Here is a 26,667-nt window from a genome sequence, read left to right as displayed (position 1 = left end):
AAAAGAAAAAACCAAGCAAAGAATAACAACAGTGAAAATATTGTGCATGCAATATCCACAGTTTTCTCTGGATGAAAATGGTTCTTTACATTACAATTCTATTGGAATTTGTCTTGAATCACCTCACTGTTGAAAAGGGCCAAGTCCATCACAGCTGACCATCACATAATCCTATGGCCGTGTTCAACACTCTCTTGATTCTGCTCACTTCTCTTAGCATCAGTTCATACAAGTCTTTTTAAAAATCAGCCTGCTTATCATTTCTTATAGAACAGTAATATTCCATTACATTCACTTACTATAACTTATGCAGCTATTTCCCAAAAGAAGGGCATCCACTCAATTTCCAGTTCCTTGACACAACAAAAAGGGCTGCTAAAAACATTTTTGCATACATAGGCCAGAAAACAAAAAGAAAAAGAAAAGAAAAGAAAAAATAAAAAAGAAACGAAATATCTTTCTTTTTCATAGCTGAGAAACAGAGAATTTTACATACATTTCCAGAGTCACTGTATCAGGTGTTTTTGCTAAATTTTTATCTTTGTCACAAAAGAGGAGTCAATCAGCAGGGATAGAAGGGTTTTGTTTGTGAAGTAAAGAGAAAATGAATAAAAAATATCTCTGTATTTTTAAAAGAATGACTTTTATTGACTCCATATTCTTCTAGGAAAAAAAATAAACTCTACTGTTTCGCATTTAAAACTCTTCACATTCTGGATCTACATTACTTTTTTGGGATTACTTCAAAATTCACCCTTTCACATTCCTACTCCTCAATCTCCATCTTTCCACAGACTGAGATAAAAGATTCTTTTCTTCCCTCTTCCCAACTCATATCCAGATAGCACTACTGCCTTACCTCTACTTGTCAGTTTCTATTTTCCATCAAGACCTGGAAAAAGCCTTACCAGACCTTTGAAATTGCAGGTGCTCTCTGCTTCCTCCTCAAATTATCTTGTATACATACTTCATTGTTTTTGCATACTATATTTCTCCAGTAGGAGTAATAATAATAATAACAACAATAATAAAAACTAATAAACTGGAAGGTATAGGTCAACATCTTACATCACTTATGAAAATAAGCTGCAAACTGGTACATGATTTAAAGGATAACATCATAAATGAGAGATTAAAGAAATTACTTATCAAATCTATGGATTAAGGAAGAGCTCAAAACCAAACAAATGATTAAACATGATCAAAGAAAGTAAAATGGACAATTTTGATTTCATCAAGTTAAAAAGGTTTTGTATAAACAAAATCAATGTACCTAAAATTAAAAGAGAAGCAAGGAAAAATCAAACCACAAAATAAATAAGAAAGAAGTCAAAGAGGTAAATAGAATACTAGAAAAGTTAGATATGATAGATCTCTGGAAAAAAACGAAATGGAGACAGAAAGGAGTACACTTTCTTTTCAGCAGTTCATGGAACCTATACAAAAACTGACCATATATTAGGACATAAAAACCTCAAACTCAAGTGCAGTAAGACAGAAATAGTAAATGCATCCTTTTCAGATCACGATGCAATGAAAATTACATTCAACAAAAAGCCGGGGAAAGTAGACCAAAAAATAATTGGAAACTAAATAATCTCATACTAAAGAATAATTGGGTGAAACAGCAAATCATAGACATAATTAATAACTTCACCCAAGAAAACGACAATAATGAGACATCATACCAAAACATGTGGGATGCAGCCAAAGCGGTAATAAGGGGAAATTTCATATCTCTAGAGGCCTACTTGCATAAAATAGAGAAAGAAAAAGTCAATGAATTGGGTTTGCAACTAAAAATGCTAGGAAAGGAACAAATAAAAAAAACCCTAGTCAAACATTAAACTTGAAATTCTAAAAATAAAAGGAGAGATCAATAAAATTGAAAGTAAAAAAACTATTGAATTAATTAATAAAACTAAGAGTTGGTTCTATGAAAAAATCAACAAAATAGACAAACCCTTAGTAAATCTGATTAAAAAAAGGAAAGAGGAAAATCAAACCGTTAGTCTTAAAAATGAAAAGGGAGAACTCGCCACAAATGAAGAGGAAATTAGAGCAATAATTAGGAGTTACTTTGCCTAATTTTATGCCAATAAATTTGACAACTTAAATGAAATAGAAGAATACCTTCAAAAATTATAGCTTGCCCAGATTAAAAGAGGAAGAAGTAAATATCCTAAACAGTCCCATCTTAGAAAAAGAAATAGAACAAGCTATTAACCAACTCTCTAAGAAAAAATCCCCAGGAACAGATGGATTTACATGTGAATTCTACCAAACATTTAAAGAACAATTAACTCCAATGTTAAATAAACTATTTGAAAAAATAGGGATTGAAGAAGTCCTACCAAACTCCTTTTACAACACAGACATGGTACTGATCCCTAAACCCGGCAGGCTGAAAACAGAGAAAGAAAATTATAGGCCAATCTTCCCTAATGAATATTGATGCTAAAATCTTAAATAAAATATTAGCATAAAGATTACAGAAAATCATCTCCAGGATAATACACTATGACCAAGTAGGATTTATACCAGGAATGCAGGGCTGGTTCAATATTAGGAAACTATTAGCATAATTGACTATATCAATAACCAAACTAACAAAAGCCATATGATCATCTCAATAGATGCAGAAAAAGCATTTGATAAAATCCAACATCCATTTCTAACAAAAACACTTGAGAGTATCAGAATAAATGGACTTTTCCTTAAAATAGTCAGGAGCATATATTTAAAACTATCAGTAAGCATCATATGCAATGGGGAAAAACTGGAACCTTTCCCAGTAAGATCTGGAGTGAAGCAAGGTTGCCCACTATCAACATTGTTATTCAATATTGTATTAGAAGTACTAGCCTAAGCAATAAGAGTCGAGAAAGAGATTAGAGGAATTAGAGTAGGCAATGAGAAAACCAAACTATCATTCTTTGCAGATGATATGATGGTATACTTAGAGAACCGCAGAGATTCTACTAAAAACTATCAGAAATAATTCATAACATTAGCAAAGTTGCAGGATACAAAATAAATCCCCATAAATCCTCAGCACTTTTATACATCACCAACAAAATCCAACAGCAAGAGATACAAAGAGAAAATCCATTCAAAATAACTGTTGACAACATAAAATATTTGGGAATCTATCTACCAAAGGAAAGTCAGGAACTAGATAAGCAAAATTACAAAAAACTTTCCACTTAAATCAGACTTAAATAATTGGAAACTATTAATTGCTCTTTGATAGGCCAAGCGAATATAATAAAGATGACAATACTCCCTAAACTAATCTATTTATTTAGTGCTATACCAATCAGGCTTCCAAGAAAATATTTTAATGATCTAGAAAAAAAAACAACAAAATTCATATGGAAGAACAAAAGATCGAGAGCTCAAGGGAATTAATGAAAAAAAAATTAAATGAAGGTGGCCTAGCTGTACCTGATCTAAAACTATATTATAAAGTAGCAGTCACCAAAACCATTTGGTATTGGCTAAGAAATAGATTAGTTGATCAGTGGAATAGGTTAGGTTCACAAGACAAAATAGTCAACTATAGCAATCTAATGTTTGACAAAGCCAAAGATCCTAACTTTTGGGCTAAGTCATTATTTGACAAAAACTGCTGGGATAACTGGAAATTAGTATGGTAGAAATTAGGCATGGATCCACACTTAACACTGTATATACCAAGTTAAGATCAAAATGGGTCCATGACCTAGGCATAATGAACGAAATTATAAATAAATTAGAGGAACATAGGATAGTTTAATTCTTAGACTTGTGGAGGAGGAAGAAATTTGTGACCAGAGATGAACTAGAGACCATTACTGATCACAAAATAGAAAACTTTGATTACATCAAATTAAAAAGCCTTTGTATAAACAAAACTAATGCAAACAAGATTAGAAGGGAAGCAACAAACTGGGAAAATATCTTCACAGTTAAAGATTCTGATAAAGGTCTCATTTCCAAAATATATAGAGAACTGACTCTAATTTATAAGAAATCAAGCCATTCTCCAATTGATAAATGGTCAAAGGATATGAACAGACAATTTTCAGATGATGAAATTGAAACTATTACCACTCATATGAAAGAGTGTTCCAAATCACTATTGATCAGAGAAATGCAAATTAAGACACCTCTGAGATATCACTGAACACCTGTCAGATTGGCTAAGACGATAGGAAAAAATAATAAATGTTGGAGGGGATGCGGGAAAACTGGGACACTGATGCATTGTTGGTGGAGTTGTGAACAAATCCAACCATTCTGGAGAGCAATTTGGAACTATGCCCAAAAAGTTATCAAAATGTGCATACCCTTTGATCCAGCAGTGCTACTACTGGGCTTATACCCCAAAGAGACACTAAAGAAGGGAAAGGGACCTGTATGTGCCAAAATGTTTGTGGCAGCTCTGTTTGTAGTGGCTAGAAACTGGAAAATGAATGGATGCCCATCAATTAGAGAATGACTGAGTAAATTATGATATATGAATGTTATGGAATATTATTATTCTATAAGAAATGACCAGCAGGATGAATACAGAGAGGACTGGAGAGACATACATGAACTGATGCTAAGTGAAATGAACAGAACCAGGAGGTCATTATATACTTCAACAACGATACTGTATGAGGATGTATTCTGATGGAAGTGGATTTCTTCGACAAAGAGAAGACCTAACTCAGTTTCAATTGATCAATGATAGACAGAAGCAGCTACACCCAAATAAAGAACACTGGGAAATGAATGTAAACTATTTGCATTTTTGTTTTTCTTCCCGGGTTATTTCTACCTTCTGAATCCAATTCTCCCTGTGCAACAAGACAACTGTTCGGTTCTGCACATATATTGTATCTAGGATACACTGTGACATATTTAACTTGTACAGGACTGCTTGCCATCTGGGGGAGGGGGTGGAAGGAGGGAAGCGAAAAATCGGAACAGAAGTGAGTGCAAGGGATAATGTTGTAAAAAATTACCCTGGCATGGGTTCTATCAATAAAAAGTTATTTAAAAAAACAAGAGAGAGAAGTGAGGAAATGAGGGGAAAATACTTACAACAAATTTCTCTGATAAATTTCTCAGTTCTAAAATAAACAGGGACAAATTCAAATCTAAGAGTAAGAATTACTCCCCACTTATTAAACAGTCAAAAGCAGACAGTTTTCAAAGGAAAAAGTTCAAGCTATCAATAGTCAACATGAAAAAAAAAAATTGCTCCAAAATCACTAGTAATTAAAGAAGAGCAAATTAATTTCTGAAATTCTATCTCATATCCATTAGACTGGGAAAACTATTCCCTAAAATTACAAATGCTGTAATGGTATGAGAAAACAGACAGTGTGATATATTATTGTTGGGACTGTGAACTGGTGTGACCATTGGAAAGCAATTGGGAATTACGACCAAAAAAGTTATTAAACTATATCTATCTTTTGACTCAAAGATAATACAACTATAATCCAAGATCAAAAAAAAGCAAAATTTCCCATGTGAACAAAAATATTAAAAGCAGCCCCTTTTTTTGGTAAGTATTAAAGAGTTTTTACTTGTTAAAAAAGGCTAAAGAATTATGTTCTGTGAATATGATGAATATGATCAAAGAAATGATGGAGGAAGACCATTCCAAAAAAACTTAAGAAGGCCTGTACATATTGGTTCAGAAGAAAGTGAATAGAATCAGGAAGACAATTCATGGAATTACAACAACATTGTAAAGACAAATAAATTTGAAAGACTTAACAACTCCAAATAAAACATGACAGCCACTACTTAAATAAATGGTGGATATCTTGTTTAAGGATCTTGTTTTGTTTTGCTTCATTATGCAAGGATTTTGTTTTTCTTTCTTTTTCAGCGAGGAGATGTAGAGTGAGAAGTGTATTTTTACTTTTTTTTTTTTTAAAGAAAATAGCGTACTTTTAAACTTACTGAGCACTTTTTATATTATCTTATTTGCTCACAGTAACCTCATGATATGACTGGTTTTCATTTCCCCATTTTATGGATGACAAAACTGAGGATGAGAGAATGACTTGCTAAAAGTCACAGATCTGTAATGTCTCTGAGGTAAGGTTCAAACTCAGATTTTAAGTCCAGCACTCTATCCACTATACATCCTAGCTGTCTAATAGATAAGCAATCTGTAAACTCTTTGAAGGAAACAACAGTTTTCCTATTCTCTCTTCATATGCGCGAAAAAAGCTCAGTGTCTTTTAAGCAACGGATTTTTAATAAATACCTGTTGGATTGAATTGACTGCTGTTATTTCTTTTATCTTTTCCCATCCCCAAACTCCCAAACCATTTACCTTTAGATAAATATTTTTTCTTTTTTTTTCTTCTTTTTAAATTCTTTGTTATAGGAGAAGTTTTCTGGAAGGGGAAGGGTGAGGGAACTTTTAGGAAATATTAAGTGATGCAAAAACAGAAAATATCAATAACATTTTGTTTTTAACAACAAAAAAGAAGGGTGGGGGAACTAGGTACATTTCACAACTAGGGGTAGACAAAGAATTATTAACCAAACAAGTGATTAAGGTGAACAAAAAAAGTAAAAAAGATAATTCAAATTTTTTAATTTTACCCAAATAAAATCAATTAGAGGTAGGATAAAGGAAGTCATCAAATGGGGGAAAAAGTTTTGTCTTTAATATCTCTAAGAAGCATCTCATATCTAAAGCATATACAAGTAATACAAATATTGAATAACAAGCTATTTTCCAATGGCGAGGTCAAAAGCTAAGGATAAATAGTTCTTAAAAGAATTGCAAATTATTAACAATCATATAAAAGATTGCTTCAAATTATTAATTTAAAAATGAATATCAAGACAATTGTAAAATTTTATCTCATATCCAGAAAATTTGCAAAGATGACAAAAGAAAATTACCAATGCCAGAAGGGCTGCAGAATGATAGGTATCCTAACACACTGGGTAAGATACATTCTTAATCACACATTGCCAATAATTATTTAGTATATTAAAATAAATTGTTTGTAGGAAATCATACAAATAGCTCACCATGGAAAATACTCTTCCAAAGTGTCCCATGTCCACAAATTATCAATAGCAATTTACCAACACCAAATTACAAATACCAATACCTAGGCAGATCACTCAAAATAATTTCAGCTTAGCATCTCTAGTTCTTACTCCAAGGAAGCTCACATCTTGCTTTTATACTAGCTCACTTCCCACCTCGAGAGATTCCCCTCTGGCTCACTTTTCTGGCTTCTTTACTCAAAATTAGCTATCATGTCCTCCCTATATCTGTTTCTTCTCCAAATTAACACCTATTATCTTCTTCAATGAATTGTATTTAAACATCTTATCATCCTGTTTGTTTTCTCTGGATACTATCAAGTTATCGAAGTCCTTCTATAAATAAGCATAGTATTTGAGATATGATTTAATTGGAGAAGAACATTTTGATATCACCACCTCCCTAGGTCATGATTCTCATAACAAAACCTTAAATGATACCACCTTTCTTAGCTGCCATTTTACACTCCTGATTCCTACCTGAGCTTAGAATTCACTAAAATGTCAAACTCCTTTTTAGGTGAACTGAATTTCAAATAATATTCTCTTCAAGGAACAGCTAGATGGTACAGTAGATAGAGTGAGCTCCCTGTAGTTAGGAAGACTCATCTTCTGAGTTCAAATATGGCCTCAGAAACTTACTAGTTGTGTGTCTCAGGGAAAAAAAAAAAAATCACAACCCCATTTGCCTGTTTCTCCATCAATAAAATGGCCAAGAGCTCCAGTTTCTCTGCCAAGAAAACCTCCAATGTGTCACAAAGTCAGACAAAACTGAAACAAAGGAACAAAAAACTGCTCTTTAAATCTTAAGCCTCTATTCTTTTGTTTTTAAATTTTTTCTATGTTGTTGTTTGCTAAAAAGACACTAACACATTGATGAAAAACATTAAAGTAACTAATGAAGTAATTGATGCTTTATCTACAGAATAGATCATCATTTCTCTGATCTTCTTGGTCCCAAATAGCATTAAGACCCCGTCAGAGAGACTACATATAAAACCACAAAAAACAAAAACAAAAAAACTATTTGCTATTCAAACTCCTAAGTGACAACCTGCCCAGAAGTGCAACAGTCAATATATATCACAATAATACACAATACTATTAGTATACACACTATCAGTAAAGACAAAAAGAAAAAAAACCAATAACACAGGAACCACAACTGACACTCAGAATTCTTAAGTCTTACCTGACAATAATTTTTCTACTTTCAGAAGGACTGATAGACCAAGGTATACCAGCACTTATGGAAATGTAACATTAGCTTAAATACCTGATTCTGATCTACTTTACCTCTGAATAGTTTCTACTGTTCAATTCCACCTAAATTAATCAGTAAAATTGGTCTGTAGTTTGAAGGTAAAAATTATTGAACTTTTCACTTAAAATGCCATATAACATTATGCTCCAAATGGATTATGTAATTCAAATGTCATATCACAAAAAACTAAAAAAGGTACCTTTCAAACTATTGTTAGGAAAAAGGAAGAGAAGTATCAAACAACTAAACAAAAGATTTTTTTAAAATGGACATTTTTTAATTACATAAATTTAGAAAACAGCACAAGCTAAATTAATGCCATGAGAAATAGATAAGAAACAGTTAATTGGGCAAAAATCTTGGAAATAAAATGCTCTTTTAAAGATGTGATATTTATAATATAAGGAATTAATAAGTATATAAGAACAAAAGTTACTGTTCCCTGAAAAATAAATGAGCAAAAAATATGAATAGGCAATTTTAAAAAGAAAGAAAGAAATACAAGCTATCAATAACTGTATGGAAGAATGTTCCAAATTAGTACAAAACAATCAAAAAGCATTTATTAGTCACTTACACCATTCTAGGCACTTAACAAAAATCTTTACTTTTAGAAACTAACATTTTAGTGGGGAAGGTAGCATGAAATAATATACGCATAAAATAAAGAGAGCAGACAGGAAATAATCTCAGAGAGGAAGGTACTAGCAGTTCATGAACCAAAACAAAAAGTCAAGGGATGAAAATGAGGAAAGGAATTCTAGGCATAAGGGATAACCAAGGAAAATGAGCTAGGAGATAGAATGCTTTCTGCTAGGAATAAGGGGTCAGAAAACATATAGTTTGGGAGACTGTGTAATAGAAAGAATAGCATTTTTCTCCATAGTTATAAAGATGTCAGTAAAGATGAGGGATATGGGGAGTGGAGAAGGTGGGTAGAGAGAATGAATTATATTTTAGATATGTTTACTTAAAAATATAAATGGGACATCCAGTTCTAAATGTCCAATCAAAAGATGGAGATATAAACCTTAAGATCAGGATAGAAGTTGGATAAATATGTCTCAAAATCATTTGCATAGTAATGATAATTTAGTCTATGGGACCAGATAAGATCAAGCAAAGTAGTAAGGTGGGAGAAGAAAAGAAGCAGCCTTATACATGATCTGAATAAAGATACACTAAAGGAGCTGAGAAGGAACAGTCAGATAGGTAGGCTAACCAGGAGTAGTGTCACGAAAACCTACTCAAGTGAGAAGAATATCACGAAGAGGAAGACTGACAATGCCAAAGGCTACAAAAAAATCAAGGACAAAAACTGAGAAAAGATGAATAGATTTGGCAATTAAGAGATCATTATTAATTTTGGAGAGAGGAGTTTCAATGGAATAGCTGGAAGCCAGACTAAAAAAGTTAATAGTAGAATGAGAGGAAAGAAAATGGAGCCACTGATTGAAGATAGAAAGCATCTTCAATGAATTTAATCATGAAAGAATAAAGAGATATAGGACAACAGCTAGTGGAGATGGATAGAGCAAATAAAGGTTTTTTTAAGAACTGGGTGATATGGGTTTGTTTATAGGTAGTAGGAAAACAGACAGTAGAAAAGGAAAGACTGAAAATTAGTGAGAAGGTGAGGGTGGTGGAGGAAACAATATGTTGAAGAAAAGAAATTTAAATTATTCTTAGTGGAAAATCTGGAAGTCAAATAGGAGGGGAAAATGACCTGAATTTGGTTCAAAAGGATAAAAATGGTCATCTGAATAGGGAAAAGTCAAAGTCATTGATTTTTTAAAAAATCATTGGATCATAGTCATCTAATCTAATGTTTTTATTTAATAAGCAAGAAAAATGAGATTGAGAGACAAGCTAAATAAAGCAGGGGTTCTTAATCTCTTTGTCAGTTTGTTGAAGCCTTTGGACTTCTCAAACAGGAAAAATATTTAGAAAAACAATTCAATGCAGCCGTTATTTAAGAACCAAAACAAAAACAAAAAGATTTCAGAAGCCTAGATTAAGAATATATGGCAAAGTGATTTGCCTATGGTCACAAAAATATTAAGTGGTGGACCAAAGCAATTTGACTTTAGGAGCTGCAGAAGCCTCTCCAGGACCAATGTTTTGTAGAAGAAATTCAGAATATTACAGCACAGACCAGACATCACTATGGGATGAGCAAGTTGTTTGTTTTTTGTTTTGGCTGAGGCAATTGGGGTTAAGTAATTTGCCCAAAGTCACACAGCAAGGAAGTGTTAAGTATCTGAGGCCACATTTGAACTCAGGTCCTCTGATTTCAGGGCTGGTATTCTATTCACAGCGCTACCTAAGCTGTCCCAGGAAGTCTTGAAGCCTTGTGGGTGTTAAATTTTTGCCCTTCACTGTATAGCTCTAAAAGTCATCAAGAAAAGGATTTGAGCATAGGCCAGAGAATAGTGAGATCTCTCTAAAATGGATCAGTGTAGTGGTAGAACTCTGAAAGGATGTACTTGAGTTTAAGACAGCAGGGTGCTTGTAATTAAGTACCTACTCTGTGTGAGATGGTGGTTCTCTAAGCACATACTTGATGTAATGTAATGATGTGGTCAATCTAGGTAGTGTATAATTAGGGTAATGTTATGATGTGATGTTCTACAGCCCAGTGTGATGTCTAATGTAGTCATGTTGGGGTATTTAAGGGAGTCCCAGAGAGAGATGGCTCTCTTGGCTGCAGTGATCTCAGCCACAGAAAAGATTCCAGAGTCCAGACTCCATCATTGACCAGTCACATGGTGACAACTCTCCTGCCTCCTTCACTTCACTCCCCAACTAAGCCCAAGGCTTACCAGAGAGCTAGACATTACAGATCAGTAAGCATGAATAAAAATCCTACAGGTTCTTGGATAACATCTCCACTTTCATCAGGAAAAAATAGAACTTGATGCCCCAAGAAGGCTCTAAAGTAAGATAGAATTGGAATATGGCTTTGCTCTTACAATAACACAAAAGGAATGAACTGATCCTACAAATACCTACAAAGGTATTTAAGCTCCCTCACATATTCAATGACTCTCATTTTGAAATATGCCTTCCACAGTACTAAACATAGAAGTGTTCTTAATAAATAGCAAATGATAATATCAAAATATATTTATCCAAGCACTGATTACAGAAATAATAGTATAAAATATTCAACAAATACAAACTGTACAATGAAATGGGCATTGTAAATAGAATACTGGACTCAAGAGTTGGGAAAACCTGTATTTAAATGCTGCTCCACAAACATTCTCTATGTGATCCTGGACAAGTCACTAAAACTCTTATAATGAGATATTATGTTATGTTAATCTCGAAGTGTTCTAAAGAACAAATGAACCATGGCTATACAAAAATCTTAAAATACATGTAAACCACAGAAGTTATATTATCATTCAAATAAAATCAAATTGGAATCAACAATCATAGAGTTTAAACAAATAATTATAAATAATTAACTTACCAGTCACCTGAAGCTGTGATCTTCCATTATGGTTATTACTAGTATCAGACCGTGGTGAAGCTGTGGCCATTTCCTAGTATTCAGTTTTAGCCTATATTTTTTTAAAAGAAAAAGAATATATTAATTTGTCATAAAATATGTATTGAAGCAATATTAAACTTATCACAAATTATTTGAACCCTTTGAAGTTAGACTAAGCTAAGAATTCATACTTAAAACAATAGTTTTTTTTCCAGACATGAATATGACAATATACATTCCTGATAAAATAAAAATTCAAATAGGATCATAAATTTAAAGTTCGAAGGAACATTTCAATTTGTCTAGCTCAACTTTGTTATTTTACAGATGAGGAATTATGTTTCAAAGAAGTTAAAGTGGATTTTAAAGGTTACACAGGTAATAAATAGGTAGCAAAGTCAGTATTTTAAATGAGTTCCTCTAGCTTTTGTTTGAAAATTTAACACTTCTCACTGTAACACACTATCTCCACGTCTGTATTCACCAATATTCTGTATCACCTAAAAAACAAGAAACCTAAGATCATTAAGAAAACAATCTCAGATGATAACTGATCATGAACTTAAATAGAGCAGAGATGAGAAGCAAGGACCACAAATGCTCCTAAACAATATCATTTACTTTTCCCTCACATCAAAGGATGGAGACGAGTGAGGTTTCAAAATGGGAGAACCCCAAATTTATTAGCAAAATAACTACTATGTGGCCTGTAGTCTATTAATCAGATTAATCAAAACTGTTAAGTATGTGCACTTGCAGAACATTTAACTGATGAAATTTTTGGAGCACAATGAAACATTCTATAAATGATTCTAATCTATTAATCACATAATAAAGAGGACTTTTTTTGGTTGGCTTCATAGTTAGAATGGAGCTACATTCAAGGAGTAGTAGTTGACAAGAACCTACATCCTTTACTATTTTACCTGAATAATTTTAATTCTGTTCTAATCTTCATATTAATAATTCTGTGAATGTTTCAAGTATATTTCTTATAAACAATGTATTGCTGGATTTCATGTTCAAACCTCTCACTATACTTTTCTATTTTGTGGGTGAATGCATTCTTTTCAAATTTGTGGACAGGACTATTAATTGTGTACCCTCTAATTTTTTCTCTTTTGCTCTTAGACCGTCTCTGCAAAAAAAGAGGTGGAGAAAAGCAATTGATAAACATCAATAGTGTACATTTCAAATGTTTGATTCCTATAACTTTGCCTCTTCAATATTAAATACTAATCTTTAATTCTCATGCTTTTTTCTCCTTTTATAACACCTCTTTGGCCTTTGAAATTTACAGTGCCAGAAGCTTTACTTCTGAAAATTGCCTGCTACTATCCTCTTAAACCTTTAGCTTTCTGTAGTACATTATTTCATTGCTGAGTTCAATGTATGCCTACATAATAAATTGTGTATTCAGCCCTATTTTGTGTAATGAAGATGATTCTAAGATGCTGACTTTTTGCACATTCTTTTTCTTTACACTGCACACTAATTATTAAAAATAATAAATTTACCTTGGTGTTTAGTTTTATTGCAGGCTTTTCTATAACCTAAATATTTTTAATAATCTTAATAGCACATATGAAAAAAGGGAACAGGAAACAGGCTAGTCAATTGTCTTGCTGTCTAAACCTCCGCCTGGTTTTCAAAAGGAATTGACTGGGGGGAGGAGGGAGGGGGGAGGCGTTCTGGGTTCTAATCATGGCATCTTGAACAAAATATTATATTTTCCAGTGGATCAGAAAGCAGCTTTGTAGTCAAGCAAAGTTGAATTAAAGTAATGAGTTGTTCAAAGTTTGGTACAGAAGGATTTCTGAGTCACACGTGAACAAAATGGGAGTCCTAGAAATTTTCTCTGATGCGATAAAATGATACCTAATTTGATCCCATTGAACATTCCTTCCCTATAATCTACCATGATATCAATAGCAAGGCTACAACCAACAGAATCAAGGAACCAACCTATGAGTTTGCAATAAAATCAACCCTCCATAGTCTGATTGCTCTTCTTTCTCTTTCTAGGATTATACAGATCTCTGAAGAAGTTTGCTGGAATTGGATGGCAATCACCATAGCAAGGTTTTGTGCTATAAATATTTCGTTGGTGCTATTTCTGCAATAGAGCAGAAGAACATAGCAAACTGGACAGGACATGTGCCTGGGTTTGATATAGAGCACCCATTCCCAGAATCAAAATGACAGTAATCATACTAAGCTGCAATAGCACCGATGTAACAGTGGTAGGAAATTCTTGGCTAAAGAAATGGAAAAGAACAGAAAAGGTATTTTGTGGGAAGATGGCTATGCTGTACTCTACTACGCCTGAAGGGAAGAGTTCAGCATCACTTATAGCCAGTTCTGTACCCACAAAAGTTGCTTGGAGAAAAAAATGTAGATTACTATACCATGAACTGCCCAGCATAGGAAGAGATCCAGTCTCTAGGGAAATAGTGACTATAAGTGGGAAGGGAGACAGAAAGTTAGTAATAAGGGAACATAAAAGATTAAAATGACCAACAACTTCTGGAAAAAGAGAACTCAAATTAAACATAAGCAGATCAATCAACAGAGAAAATATTAACTGTAGAAGAAAATATGTCTTTCAGATGTGGTAAATAAGCTGAGAAATCTATGAATAAATACTACAAAATAAAGAAAAATATTCACTACTTGATGAGACAAGATTCTGTAGTCCTCTGTGGAATCAAAGAAAACATGGAACTACAACATTTTCTTTCAGAGTGATTTAAAAGAGAAATGAGAATTTTAAAAGGCTAATTTATGGTTTGCACAGACCATGTCAGTTATTTTTACTGACAGAATACAAAAAAAATATTCACAATGGCAGCTAAGTGGTACAGTGAATAGACTACTACATCTAGAATCAAGAACTCATCTTTCTGAGCTCAAATCCTGCCTTAGACATTTACTAACTGTAAGTTTGGGCAAATCATTTAATCCTATCTATCTCATTTTAAAAATTAACTGGAGAAGGAAACAAGAAACCACTACAGTATTTTTTCCAAGAAAACACCAAATGAGATCATAAAGAGTTGGCCACGACTGAAAAATGACTAAATGGAAAGCCTCATCCAAAAAGCAAAAAAGAGAATATATTGGGAATTCATGAATACAGAAATAAAGAATAATCTAGAAGATGAGAAGCAAAAAACAGTGACATTCAAAGAAAGTATATCTCTATCCAAACAAAACATATTGCTCTGGAAGACAAATAAAAGGATTAGAGATCTCCTAAAAGAAAATGTCAGAACACTTGGATAGAGCACCAGCCCTGAAGTCAGGAGGACCTAGTTCAAATCAGGCCTCAGACACTTAATACTTCCTAGCTGTGTGACCCCTGGGCAAGTCACTTAACCTCAATTGCCTCAATAAAAAAACAAACAAATAAAACAAAAAAACCCCAGAAAACCATAATGCAAAAAATAATACACAAAAACAAAAAATAAACCAAAAAAAAACCTGCCCAGAACTTCTAAAGATAAAAAATAAAATGCCTATTTAAAGAACCATAGATTGCTTTCCCTTCCAGAAAAATGCAAAATGCTGCAAACTCCCAGACACATAGTGGTTAAATTTGACAACTCAATTCAAAAACAACAAATTCTAGAAGTAACCAGGAGAAAGATCTTCAAATACAAAGGAAAATCCATTAGAATAAATAAGACTATCATGGACTATTATAACATAAGACTAGAAAACATAGGATATGTTAATAAAGAGCAACAAAATTCAGGATGCAGCCCAAAATTACCTATCCTGTAAAACTAAATTTGAGGAAAAAAAATTTTTTTTTGAAAAGAAAAAGAGACATGAAAAAATAATTTGCTTCTTCAACACCCTAAATAACAAAAATGGAAGTGGAGTGAATATATGCAACCATCTACAGAATGCCATCTAAAGACAGTAAAAGAGTGATAACAAAGAGGCCAGTAAGTTTTCTTTCTAAATGTAAAGAAGGCCTGAAGACTGGAAATCACACAGAGGAGAGATCTAAGGAATTATGGACAGAATTTTTTATATGTGATTGATATTTCTTGTATAGACTACATTACAAAATGGGAGGGTCAATGAAAGAGAGGAAGGGGAGGTAAGGAGAAAAGAAGAGTGTGGGACTTGCCTAGGTCAGATCAAATCCCAACAAGGAAAGGAAGGTGATTCTTGTGTTCTCTCAGGAATAAGCCTGTAGGTGATTGGGAGAAAAGAAGAGAAGGAGTGAAAATGAAGAGGAAAGAGGAAAACACTTTACCAGCACCTGGTAAGGAATTGCACTAATGAATGCTCCTATGTGTAAAGAGCAATCTTCTATGAAGGGAAATGAGGATGATGGTATTGGTTGTGATTTGGGAGATTAGGTGCTTGAAAAGACTACTCACCCTACCAAGGAGGAGAGGTGGAATTTTGGGGGGCAATTGATATCTAGTGGAATGGAAGGTCATAGATCTTGGAAGGAAATTTTTGAGGCAATTAATGAAAGAAGATAACAAATTAGAGAGTAGAGATCAATGATCAACTGCATAATCAGAGACTTGGGCCAGGCAGGAGTTAATCCTCCCATGGGACAATGTCCTCTCTATCACACATAAGGAATGGCAATGTTCTAGGACTAGGGCACAATAGAAAATGAGAATTAAAGGGGGAAGCCTTCTACACCAGTGGTAGAAATTGGCTTGAGCTCAGAATGAAAACCTCATAAGTTCTGATTCTATGAGAAATAAATATAAAGAATAGAAAAGGACTAGTCTTGAAAGTAATAATGTTGTAGTAGTTCAGTCATGTACAACTCTTCATGATACCATTTGGAATTTTCTTGGTAGAGACAATGGAGTGGGTTGCCATTTCCTTCTCCAGCTCATTTTACAGATAAGGGAACTGAGGCCAATAGGGTTAAGCGGTTTACCTGGGATCACCCAACTAGTCTAAATTTGAACTCAGTAAGATGAATCATCCTGACTCCTGGTCTGGCACTCTACTGTGCCACCTGACTGACCCTAGAAAAAGGATGGAAAATATGAAATTTTAAAAATTAATGACCAGGACAAGCTGAAGGGAAAAAAGGTCACCTTTAAAAAGATTAGCTAAAGTAACTTAAAAGATATGTGATTACAACAGAGAGGGAAAATAATTAAAAACAAACTGTATTAAAGACAAATAAAGGAAAATGTAAGCATATATCATTAAATGGAAATGAATTATACAATACAACAAAACAAAAAGATTGACAGAGCTGTTAAGAAAACAAAACTCTAGAGTCTGTTGCTTATGAGAAACACATTTAAAAACAAAAACATACAAAAAAATAAAACTGAGGGAATAAAAGAAAAAAAATTTACCATATCAGATAAACTTAAAAAAGGAGTTGCAATCATGACATCTGACAAAGTGAAAGCAAACATTAAAAAAAAAAAAATAGAGACAAACTATACTGTAATAAAAAGAAGCAGACAATAAATTAATACCAGTAATAAATGTATATACTTTCAATAGCCTAGCATCCAAATTCATATTTAAAAAAAAAACAAAAAAACAGGAAGTAACTTAATAGTGACATGAGACTGTAATATCCTTCTTTCAAAGCAGTAAAGTAGATAGAATACTAGGTCTTAAATTAGAAAGGTTCATCTTTCCAAGTTCTAATTTGGCCTCAGACTCAAACTAACTGTGTGATCCTGGGCAAGTCATTTAACCCTGTTTACCTCAGTAATTGAGCTGGAGAAGGAAATAGCAAACCATTCCAGTATCTTTGCCAAGAAAATCCCAAAAGTAATCATAAAAAATTGTACATAAGTGAAGCTACTGAACAACAACAGAAAGATAAAAGGGAAAATAGAGAACTAAACTAATTGTAGGAGAATTTAGAGTTAAAAGACTTTAGAGTGTTTTCTAAATGGGACGGCAAAAGAAGATACATTTTTATCAGCACCACATAAAACTTTTATAAAAAAACTGACTATGAATTAGAGCACATATTAAAAATAAATGTAAAAAAGCAAAAAATAGTTAACACAACTCTTTACAAACCATAACAATAAAGTCATTGGTTCAGGGTCAGCAAAAGAAAAAATTTTTGACACAACTCCAAACAGAAACTTAACAATTAAATCCTAAATAATGAGGTGAAAGGAAAATCATAGAAACATTTATTACGTGAAAAAAAAATTAGAATGATGAAATAACAACATACCAAAATGTCTGGGGTGCTGCTAAAGTAGTCCTCAGGGGAGAAATCATATCCCTACAAACATACATTAACAAAATGGAAAATGATGATTAATGAACTTAATACGCATTTTTAAAAATTAGAAGACCAACAAATAATAAAAACTAAAGCACAAACAGGAGAACTGTTCGGTTCTGCAAATACATATTGTATCTAGGATATACTGCAACATATTTAACATATATAGGACTGCTTGCCATCTGGGGGGGGGGGGTGGAGAGAGGGAGGGGAAAAAACAAAACATAAGCGAGTGCAAGGGATAATGTTGTAAAAAATTACCCTGGCATGGATTCTGTCAATACAAAGTTATTATTAAATAAAATAAAAGTAAAAATTAAAAAAAAAAAAAAACTAAAGCACAAAAGTAGAGATGTTAAAAATTAGAAAAGCAAACTAGAAAAAAATTCCATCAAAATGGCAAATAAAACAAAAAGCTGGTTCTTTAAAGATTAATAAAATCAATAACCTTTAGTTAATCTGATTACATAGAAGAGAAGAAAATCAAATAACTAAAATGGCAAACTGACAACTTAGCAAGGTGAAATTGTAACAAAACCAGAAGAAATAAAACATATTATGTTCTACACAACTAAAAACATATGCACACACAAAATGGAGGATTGAGTCTTTATTTAGTTTCAGAGAAGTATGTAGAATTATAAAGAGAAAAAACATTCTGTTCTAATAGATTAAAAAAAAAATCAAAAATTGAAAGAATAATTAGTACCCATGATTCATAAATTAATCTCAAAAACTAAGAATAAAGCTCCACATTATTTTTTTAATGCAATATATTGGCCCAATACTTAAATCAGAAAAGAATAAAACAAAGAAAAAAGTATGGGCCAATATCATTTAATGAATGACTCAAAAATTTTAAGCAAAATACTATTAAGTAGACTACAGCAATTTTTCTAATAAATCATTAATTTTGAACAAGTTTGATTTATTTTAAGGAAGAAAGGATGGTTAGGAAAACAATTAACATAATCCTATTAAAAATCAAAACTTCCCAAACCACAGGATTATCTCAATACAGAAAAATAGCAAAATAAAACATTCATTTGTGCTACAAACAAAAACAAAAACCTGTACAAATTATAGAAATTGAGGAACCTTTTTAAAATATCATGAAAAAAATTATTTAAAACCAAAAGCATCATGTGCAATAAGGATGTATTAGAATCTTTTCAAATAAATTTAGAATAAAATAAGGATGGCTAGTTACCCCGCTATTATTTTTATACTGTTTTGCACTAGGATAAGAGATAGAAATTAAAGGTATAAAGACAGGAAAAGAGGAAATAAAACTATATCTGTTGATAGTTATTTGGAAAATCCTAGTGAATCAACAAAGATGCTAAAAGTTAGACAATAAATGATAGCATAATTGCAGGCTACAAAATATTTTATCACAAATCAACAGGATTTCTATATAATGATAGCAAAACACTTAAAAGTAAAAATGGAATGGGAAATCCCACTGCAAACAACTACGAAATACAGAAATATCTGGGGATCAATCAACCAAAGACTTCAAAAAATTTGTACAGATTCAATTACAAAGTGGTCCTGATAGAAATAATGAACTTCAACAATGGAAGAGACATTTAGTGCTCAAAGATAGGCTGTGCCAAATAATAAAAATGCACCAAAGATAATTTATTGTTCTAATGTTGTAGCAAGTACCAATGGTATTTTTAAAATCTCATAAAAATATCAAAAAGCATTTAGAAAAAGCAAAAGCTCTAAAACATTAGATGAAATGACGAAAAAAAGTAAGGATGAAAAGGGTAAAAATGGTATGGTGATTTCTTTTGATATGTGTGTTAATTGGATTTAAGTGAGGCAGAATTGCATTAAGTTGTCAGTCTCACTCTTTTCCAGAGTCACCAATGTCCAGTAGCAGGACAGATCAAGAAGACTGGTCATGACTCAAGATGCAGTGGATGATACTGGCATCTCTGATGTCTGACCAAGATCTAAGTGCTCTACAACATCTGCTTCACCTGTCTTCATGACTATTGGAACAAATTGTTCTCATCTGCCCATCCATCAGGGGAGGTCCTTTACATGCCTGTAAAACCTGGACAGTATATCAGCACCATACCAGGAAAACAAATTGCTTCCATTTGAAATTTTCTCAGGAAGATTCTCAAGATCACCTGACAAGATAAGATATCAGCCACTGAAATTCTTCTTCAAACTAAACTGCCAAGTATTTCATCTCTAATGCTGAGAGAGTTGAGCTGTCCACATTGTTCAAATGACAAACAATGACACTTGCCAGAAAGACTATTTTATGGAGAAATTACACAGGACAAGCACTCACAAAATAGTCAGAAAAAGTGATACAAGGACATGTCTCAAGATCTCTCAAGAACATTAGAATTGATTGTATGACACTGGCACAGGACCACCCAGCAGACTTCCTCACCAGAGAAGATGCTGTGTTCTATGAGCAAAGCAGAATTGAATTAGTTCAGAAGAAAGGCAAGATAGGCAAAGTTAAGAGTCCACCCCAGATATTCATAAGGACTATTTGTGTCCAATCTGTGGCTGAGCATTCTGAGCTTATAATTAGTCTGATCAGCCACAGTTAAACACATTGTAACTCAACTCTAACACAGTGCTGTGATTTTGGTGTCTTCAAGAATGAAGGACAATCATAGATAACCTTAATATTAAAGAACATACTATTTAAAAAATGAGAAGTTATGTATTATCTCTCATCTCACAACTATAGAAGATTTATTCTTAACTAAGCAAGATAGATGAAATTACAAATGATTAAACAGATAACTGATTACCAAAACTGGAAAGCTTCTGCAAAAAAAATCAAACTATGATAACGGGAAAATTTTTGCATCAAGTTTCTCTGATAAAAAATTGGTATTCAAGTTACATAAACAATTCAAATACATATAAGAATAAATCCCCAAAAGATACAAGCAACCCTCAAAAAAATAGCAAAATATTTATAACTAAAATGAAAGAATGCTCCAAAAAACCTAAGAGAAATGGTTTCAAAATAAACCCGAGGTTTTATCTCACATCCTGAAGATGAGCAAACATGACAAAAATGGCAAGTGGCAATTATTAATGGTAATTAATTAATCAAGGTTTTGAGAATGTTAAGCACACTAATACAGTGGTGTAGCCATGAAATGATACAATCTTTGTGGAAATTTGGAATTATCTAAATAAAATGACAAAACTTTCCATAGTCCTTTAAACAAAAGTCTATCACAGGACTTATACACCAAGGAAACCGTTGGTAAGAATAAAGTTCCCAAATACACCAAAATATTCATAACAGCACTTTATGTGATAACAAAGAATTGTTAAGCTCATCAGTTGAAGAATGGCTAAACAAATTACAGTGGATGACATAATGGAACATTATTGTAAGGTAAAAAGTGATATATGTGAATATAACGAAGGATGGAAAGATTACATAAATCCATGCAAAGTGAAGTAATTAGGGCTGAGAATACAAGATACACAATAATTACAACAATGTAAATGAAAAGAACAAGCACATAGAAAAACATAAAAAGTAAATGTAACAAAATCATAAGAATCAATAAGATTTGAGATTACAACCCTAATCCCTATTTCATGGAAGAAGGAGGCTCAGTTTTCAATGCATTCATCAGTGCTGATTTTCCCCCTCTTTTTGTCTTTAAAAAATAATTTCTATGAAATGGCTACACTTGAACTCAGGTCTTCTTAATTTCTTGTCCAGCACTTAAGTCTACTGCATGAAGAATAAAACAATCACTGCTTAAAAGCTTATATTGTAAAGAGATAGCAAATTCATTTAAAAATAAATACAGCATAACGTGAATAAATAAACAAGGTAGTTTATAGGGAGGAAGGCTACCAGTAGCTGGGAGGATCAAGAAAGTTTTCATATAGAAGACAAGGTTTGAGCTGTATCCAAAAGAAAGAGATCAGGGGGCAAACGAAAGGAGGAAGTATATTTCAAGCATGGGAGATGGATAGTTATATTGGATCATTGAGGAGGAAAGGGGAAAAGGGAGAATAGTATTTAATGAAACTATAAAGACAGACTGAGCTTCAAAGGCTTATTAGAGGAGGTTTTTGTTTTTGTTTATTTTAATCGTAAGTGTAACAGGAAACTACTGAAATCTTTGGTCTGGAACTTCTATGGTCAGATTTGTGCTTAAAGGAAAATTAATGCAACTGTATGTAGGATTGTACTAAAGTTAGAAAAAATTTTAAAGTTGGTAGACCAGTCTCAGATGTGTGTAGAAGGAATTTGTGACCAAAGAACTACAAAATATCATGAAATGCAAAATGAATAATTTTGATTACATTAAATTAAAAAGATTTTGTACAAACAAAACCAATTCAGTCACAATTAGAAGGGAAGCAGAAAACTTGGGGAAAAAAAAACATAACCAAGTGTTCTGATAAAGGTCTCATTTTTAAAATATAGAATTGGCTAAAATTTTAAAAATACTAACCATTCTCTGATAAATGGTCAAATGTATGAATAGTTTTCAGAGCCATTAATTAAAATTAAAGCCATTTCTAATCATATGAAAAAAATGTTCTAAATCATGACTGATTAAGAGAAATGCAAATTAAGACAACTCTGAGGTATCACTACATACCTCTCAGATTGGCTAAGATGACAGGAAAAAGAAACGTTGGAGGGGATGTGGGAAAACTAAGACAGTAATATGTTATTGGTGGAATTGTGAACTGATCCAACCATTCTGGAGAACAATTTTGGAACTATGTCCAAAAGACTACCAAACTGTACATCCAGCAGTGTCTCTACTGGGTCTGTATTCCAAAGAGATCATAAAAAGGGAAAAGGAAAAAAGACCCACATTTGCAAAAATGTTTGTAGTGACAAGGAACTGGAAACTGAGTGGACGTCCATTAATTAGGGAATGGCTGAATAAGTTATGATATATAAAAGCTATGGAATATTATTGTTCTATAAGAACCAATCAGCAAGATAATTTCAGAAACGCCTTAACAAACTTACGTGAACTGATACTAAATGAAATGAGTAGAACCAAGAGAATACTGTACACAGCAATAATAAGATTATGTGATGATTAACTGTGATGGACATGGATCTATTCAACAAGGAGGTTCCTATAAACTTATAATGAAGAGAATCATCTGCATCTAGAAAGAGGACTGTGGGGACTGAATTTAGATCACAACATTTTATTTTCACTTTTAGTTGTTGTTTACTTGCTTTTTTTCCTTTTTGAATTTTCTTGTGCAGCAAGATAAATGTGGAAGAATTGCACATAATTAACCTATATTACTAGGGGAGTGTAAGAGGGGGAGGGAAGAAGAAAATTTTAAAACACAAGGTTTTGCAAGGGTGAATGTTGAAAACTATCTTTACATTTTGAAAATAAAAAGCTACTATTTAAAAAAAATAAAGTCAGTGGGTCAATCTTACTCTTATCTGTAGTAATCTAGGCAAAAGGTAACAAAGGCCTGAATAAGGAAGGATTCTCAAAAAAGACCAAAATGAGATCACTATGTTAATCAAGTTACAGAATGTTCAACTGTGGCTGATCAGAGCAATATGAACTCAGAATGCTCTACTACAGGTCAGCCACAAATAATCCATGTGAATATTTTGGGTGGATTCTCTAAACATATGTTCATGTTTCTTTTGAACTACTTCAATTCTGCTTTGTTCACAAAGTGCAGCAACTTCTCTGATGAGAGCACACCATGCTAGGTAGTCCAATGTAAGTGCTTCTTTTATCATATGATCAATTTCAAAGTTTACTTCATAGAGACATTGAGAATGTCCAATTTCACTTTTTCTGACCATCAAGTGAATGCTTGCCCTGTGTGAGTTTTCCAAAAAAAAATATTTTGGCAAGTATACATTTAGCATTCAAACAATGTGGCCAGCCCAACAGAATTACATTCTCTGTAGTAGAACTAGGATATTTGGCAGTTTAGTTCAGTTAATAACAGTATCTAGTATCTTGCCCTGCCAGGTAATCTTCAGAATCTTCCTAAGACAATTCAAATGGAAGTGATTCAGTTTCTTGGCATAGCACTGGTATACTGAGTACATTTTAAAATCATACAACAATGAGGTCAGCACAATGGCTCTGTAAACTTTCAGTATGGTAGTCAATCTAATACCTCTCTTCTCTCATATTTTCCTTTGGAGCCTCCCAAACACTGAGCTAGCTCTGGCAAGACATGAGTCAACTTCATTATCAATGCAAATACTGGAAAGTATACTGCCAAGATAAGTAAGCTTTTATACAACATTCAAAACTTCTCCATTTGCTCTAAAGGTTTCACATATGAATGGAGTGATGCTGACTGATAAAGAATCTGTGTTTTCTTGGTGTTGTTAGGCCAAAATTAGCACTAGAGGAAGAGAAACCCTCCATATTCAGCTTCAGAGGCTACATGGAATACACAATTATCTACAAATGCAAAATCATGGACCAATACTTCCTCTACTTGAGTCTTGGCTTATAGTCTTTTCAAGTTGAAGAATTTACCATCAGTGCAGTAGCTGACCTTGATGCCATGCTCATCTTCATTGAAAGGGTATGATAATATCGCTGAAAACATTATGCTAAAAGCATAGCTGTTAGATGAAAAACTGGAGAGGTCAACTTTGAAAAATATTGTCAAGGTAGTAACAGCAAGATCTGATAATTGCATGGACATGCAAGATGAAGTAAGACTGAGGACAATGTCCAGGATAATGCTGGTATTACTAAAATAAGACACTAGAGTCCTTAGTATTTAACATAGTGTCTGGAATTTAGTAATCCCTTAATAAATGCTTGTTGACTACCTGCTCGAATGTACTGCTTTATTTAAAATAATTAATGTATTTTTACGTTAGAAATATTTATATTGCAAAGGTCTATCACTGTTGACTATTTATGGTGGTCATTTTATAAAATCCTCGGCATCTACGTAAAGTGAGTAGAACCAAGAGAACACTGTACATGGCAACAAGATTATGTGATCATCGATTCTGATGGAAGTGGATCTTTTCAACAATGAAGTGAATCGAGTTAATTACAATAGATTTGTGATGAAAAAAGTCATCTGCATCCAGAAAGAAGACTGTGGGAATTGAATGTAGACCATAATCAAAGTATTTTCACCTTTTTGTTGGTGTTTCCTTGCTTTTTCTTTCTCCTTTTTTTCCCCATTTTGATTTGATTTTTCTTATGCAGCATGATAAATGTGGAAACTACGTATAGAATAATTATACATGTCTAACATACATTGGATTACTTGCTGTTGTAGAGGGGAAGGAATAAGAAAAAATTGGAACACAAGGTTTTGCAAGGGTGAATGGTAAAAACTATTTTTTGCATATATTTTGAAAATAAAAAGCTATAATTAAAAAACAATATCAACAACAATACAAAAAACCTAAGCATCAAGCCTAGGTAACCTTCTATTAGTATAATTGCTTTCTACATAAAAGTTATTTTTAATTTACATGCTTTCCAAAACTGTAAACTACCATATATGTGACTGAGATATACATATACATATATATGTGTGTATATATATATACATACATATACATATGTATGTATATATATTTATTGCTAAGGAATTGGGGCTAAGTGACTTGGAAGTATTCAGTGTCTGAGGCCACATTTGAACTCAGGTCCTCTTGACTTCAGGGCTGGTGCTCTATCCACTGTGCCACCTAGCTGCCCCTCTAAAAATCATTTTGAACAAAAGAAAACCTATAAGGAAGCAAAGGAAAGATGGACAGCTTTGAACACAATATTTAGATTTACTATAAAGGTTTTCTTGAAATAGAAATTTATTACTTTATATTTTAGAATCCTCTCTGATGTTCTGCTGTGCACATGGCAATTTTTTTCCTACTTTATATTTAAGTCTTAAGTTTTAAAAAACTGAAAAGGTTCAAAAAATTCACTTTTAAATTTTAAAAAATTTGTTACATAATCAGAGCTACAACTGCTAAACTTTACCAATAATAGTAATAGTAAATGAAAAGAAATCTCTTATCTCCTAGTTTTTGACTAATAGATATGACTGTGTGTCTCTCTTAGTCAAGTTCAATGGTTTCCTATTGCGTTTAAAACTAACATTTAACTTTTAAAGCTATTTATAACCTAGCCCCAATCTATCTTTTTAGCCTAATTAATCAGGCCGCCTCCGTCTTCATGTATGTCATTCCACATTTTGCATCGGCTGTCTACATGCCTGGAATGCATTTTCTCTTTACTTCCATCCATCCCTGAATACCTCTGATACAGTTCAGAGACCATCTTCTACAAGTCTTTCTTACCCTCCCACCTGCTACTTAACTACTTTAATCAGTCAGTAAACAAGTATTGTCTACTATGTTACAGGCACTATGCTAAGCACAAAAAGAAGGTAAAGACAGTCCCTATCCTTAAGGAGCTTACAAATCTAATAGGAAGAGATAACAAAGAAATATAACAAGCTAAAAAGGAAATAATAATAGAGGGAAGACATTGAAATTAATTCAAGTCCAAAGAGGATATAACATACATATGCCCTAGGAGTATAGAAATCTATCTTCCCCTGCAGGAAAATAGG

General features: G+C 32.9%; 1 protein-coding gene across 5 annotated transcripts in view; it reads right to left on the bottom strand.

Annotated features, from left to right (window-relative positions):
- The window catches only part of WWP1 (WW domain containing E3 ubiquitin protein ligase 1), a 143,910-nt gene that overhangs the window by 68,632 nt on the left and 48,611 nt on the right, over positions 1-26,667 (bottom strand). For 4 of the 5 annotated variants that reach the window (XM_051970797.1, XM_051970801.1, XM_051970798.1 and 1 more), the window contains 2 exons: positions 18,028-18,078; positions 11,802-11,892 (listed from right to left, as the gene is read on the bottom strand). In XM_051970797.1, the coding sequence (XP_051826757.1) occupies positions 11,802-11,871 (70 nt within the window). In that variant the 5' untranslated portion in view covers positions 11,872-11,892; positions 18,028-18,078. The remainder of the gene's footprint in view (positions 1-11,801; positions 11,893-18,027; positions 18,079-26,667) is intronic. The other variant, XM_051970800.1, reaches the window with a different exon arrangement.

Source organism: Antechinus flavipes, chromosome 1, assembly GCF_016432865.1.
Source record: "Antechinus flavipes isolate AdamAnt ecotype Samford, QLD, Australia chromosome 1, AdamAnt_v2, whole genome shotgun sequence".
NCBI lineage: Eukaryota > Metazoa > Chordata > Mammalia > Dasyuromorphia > Dasyuridae > Antechinus > Antechinus flavipes.
The sequence above is the reverse complement of the archived record's forward strand: the minus strand, read 5'-3'. Positions and strand labels throughout refer to the sequence as shown.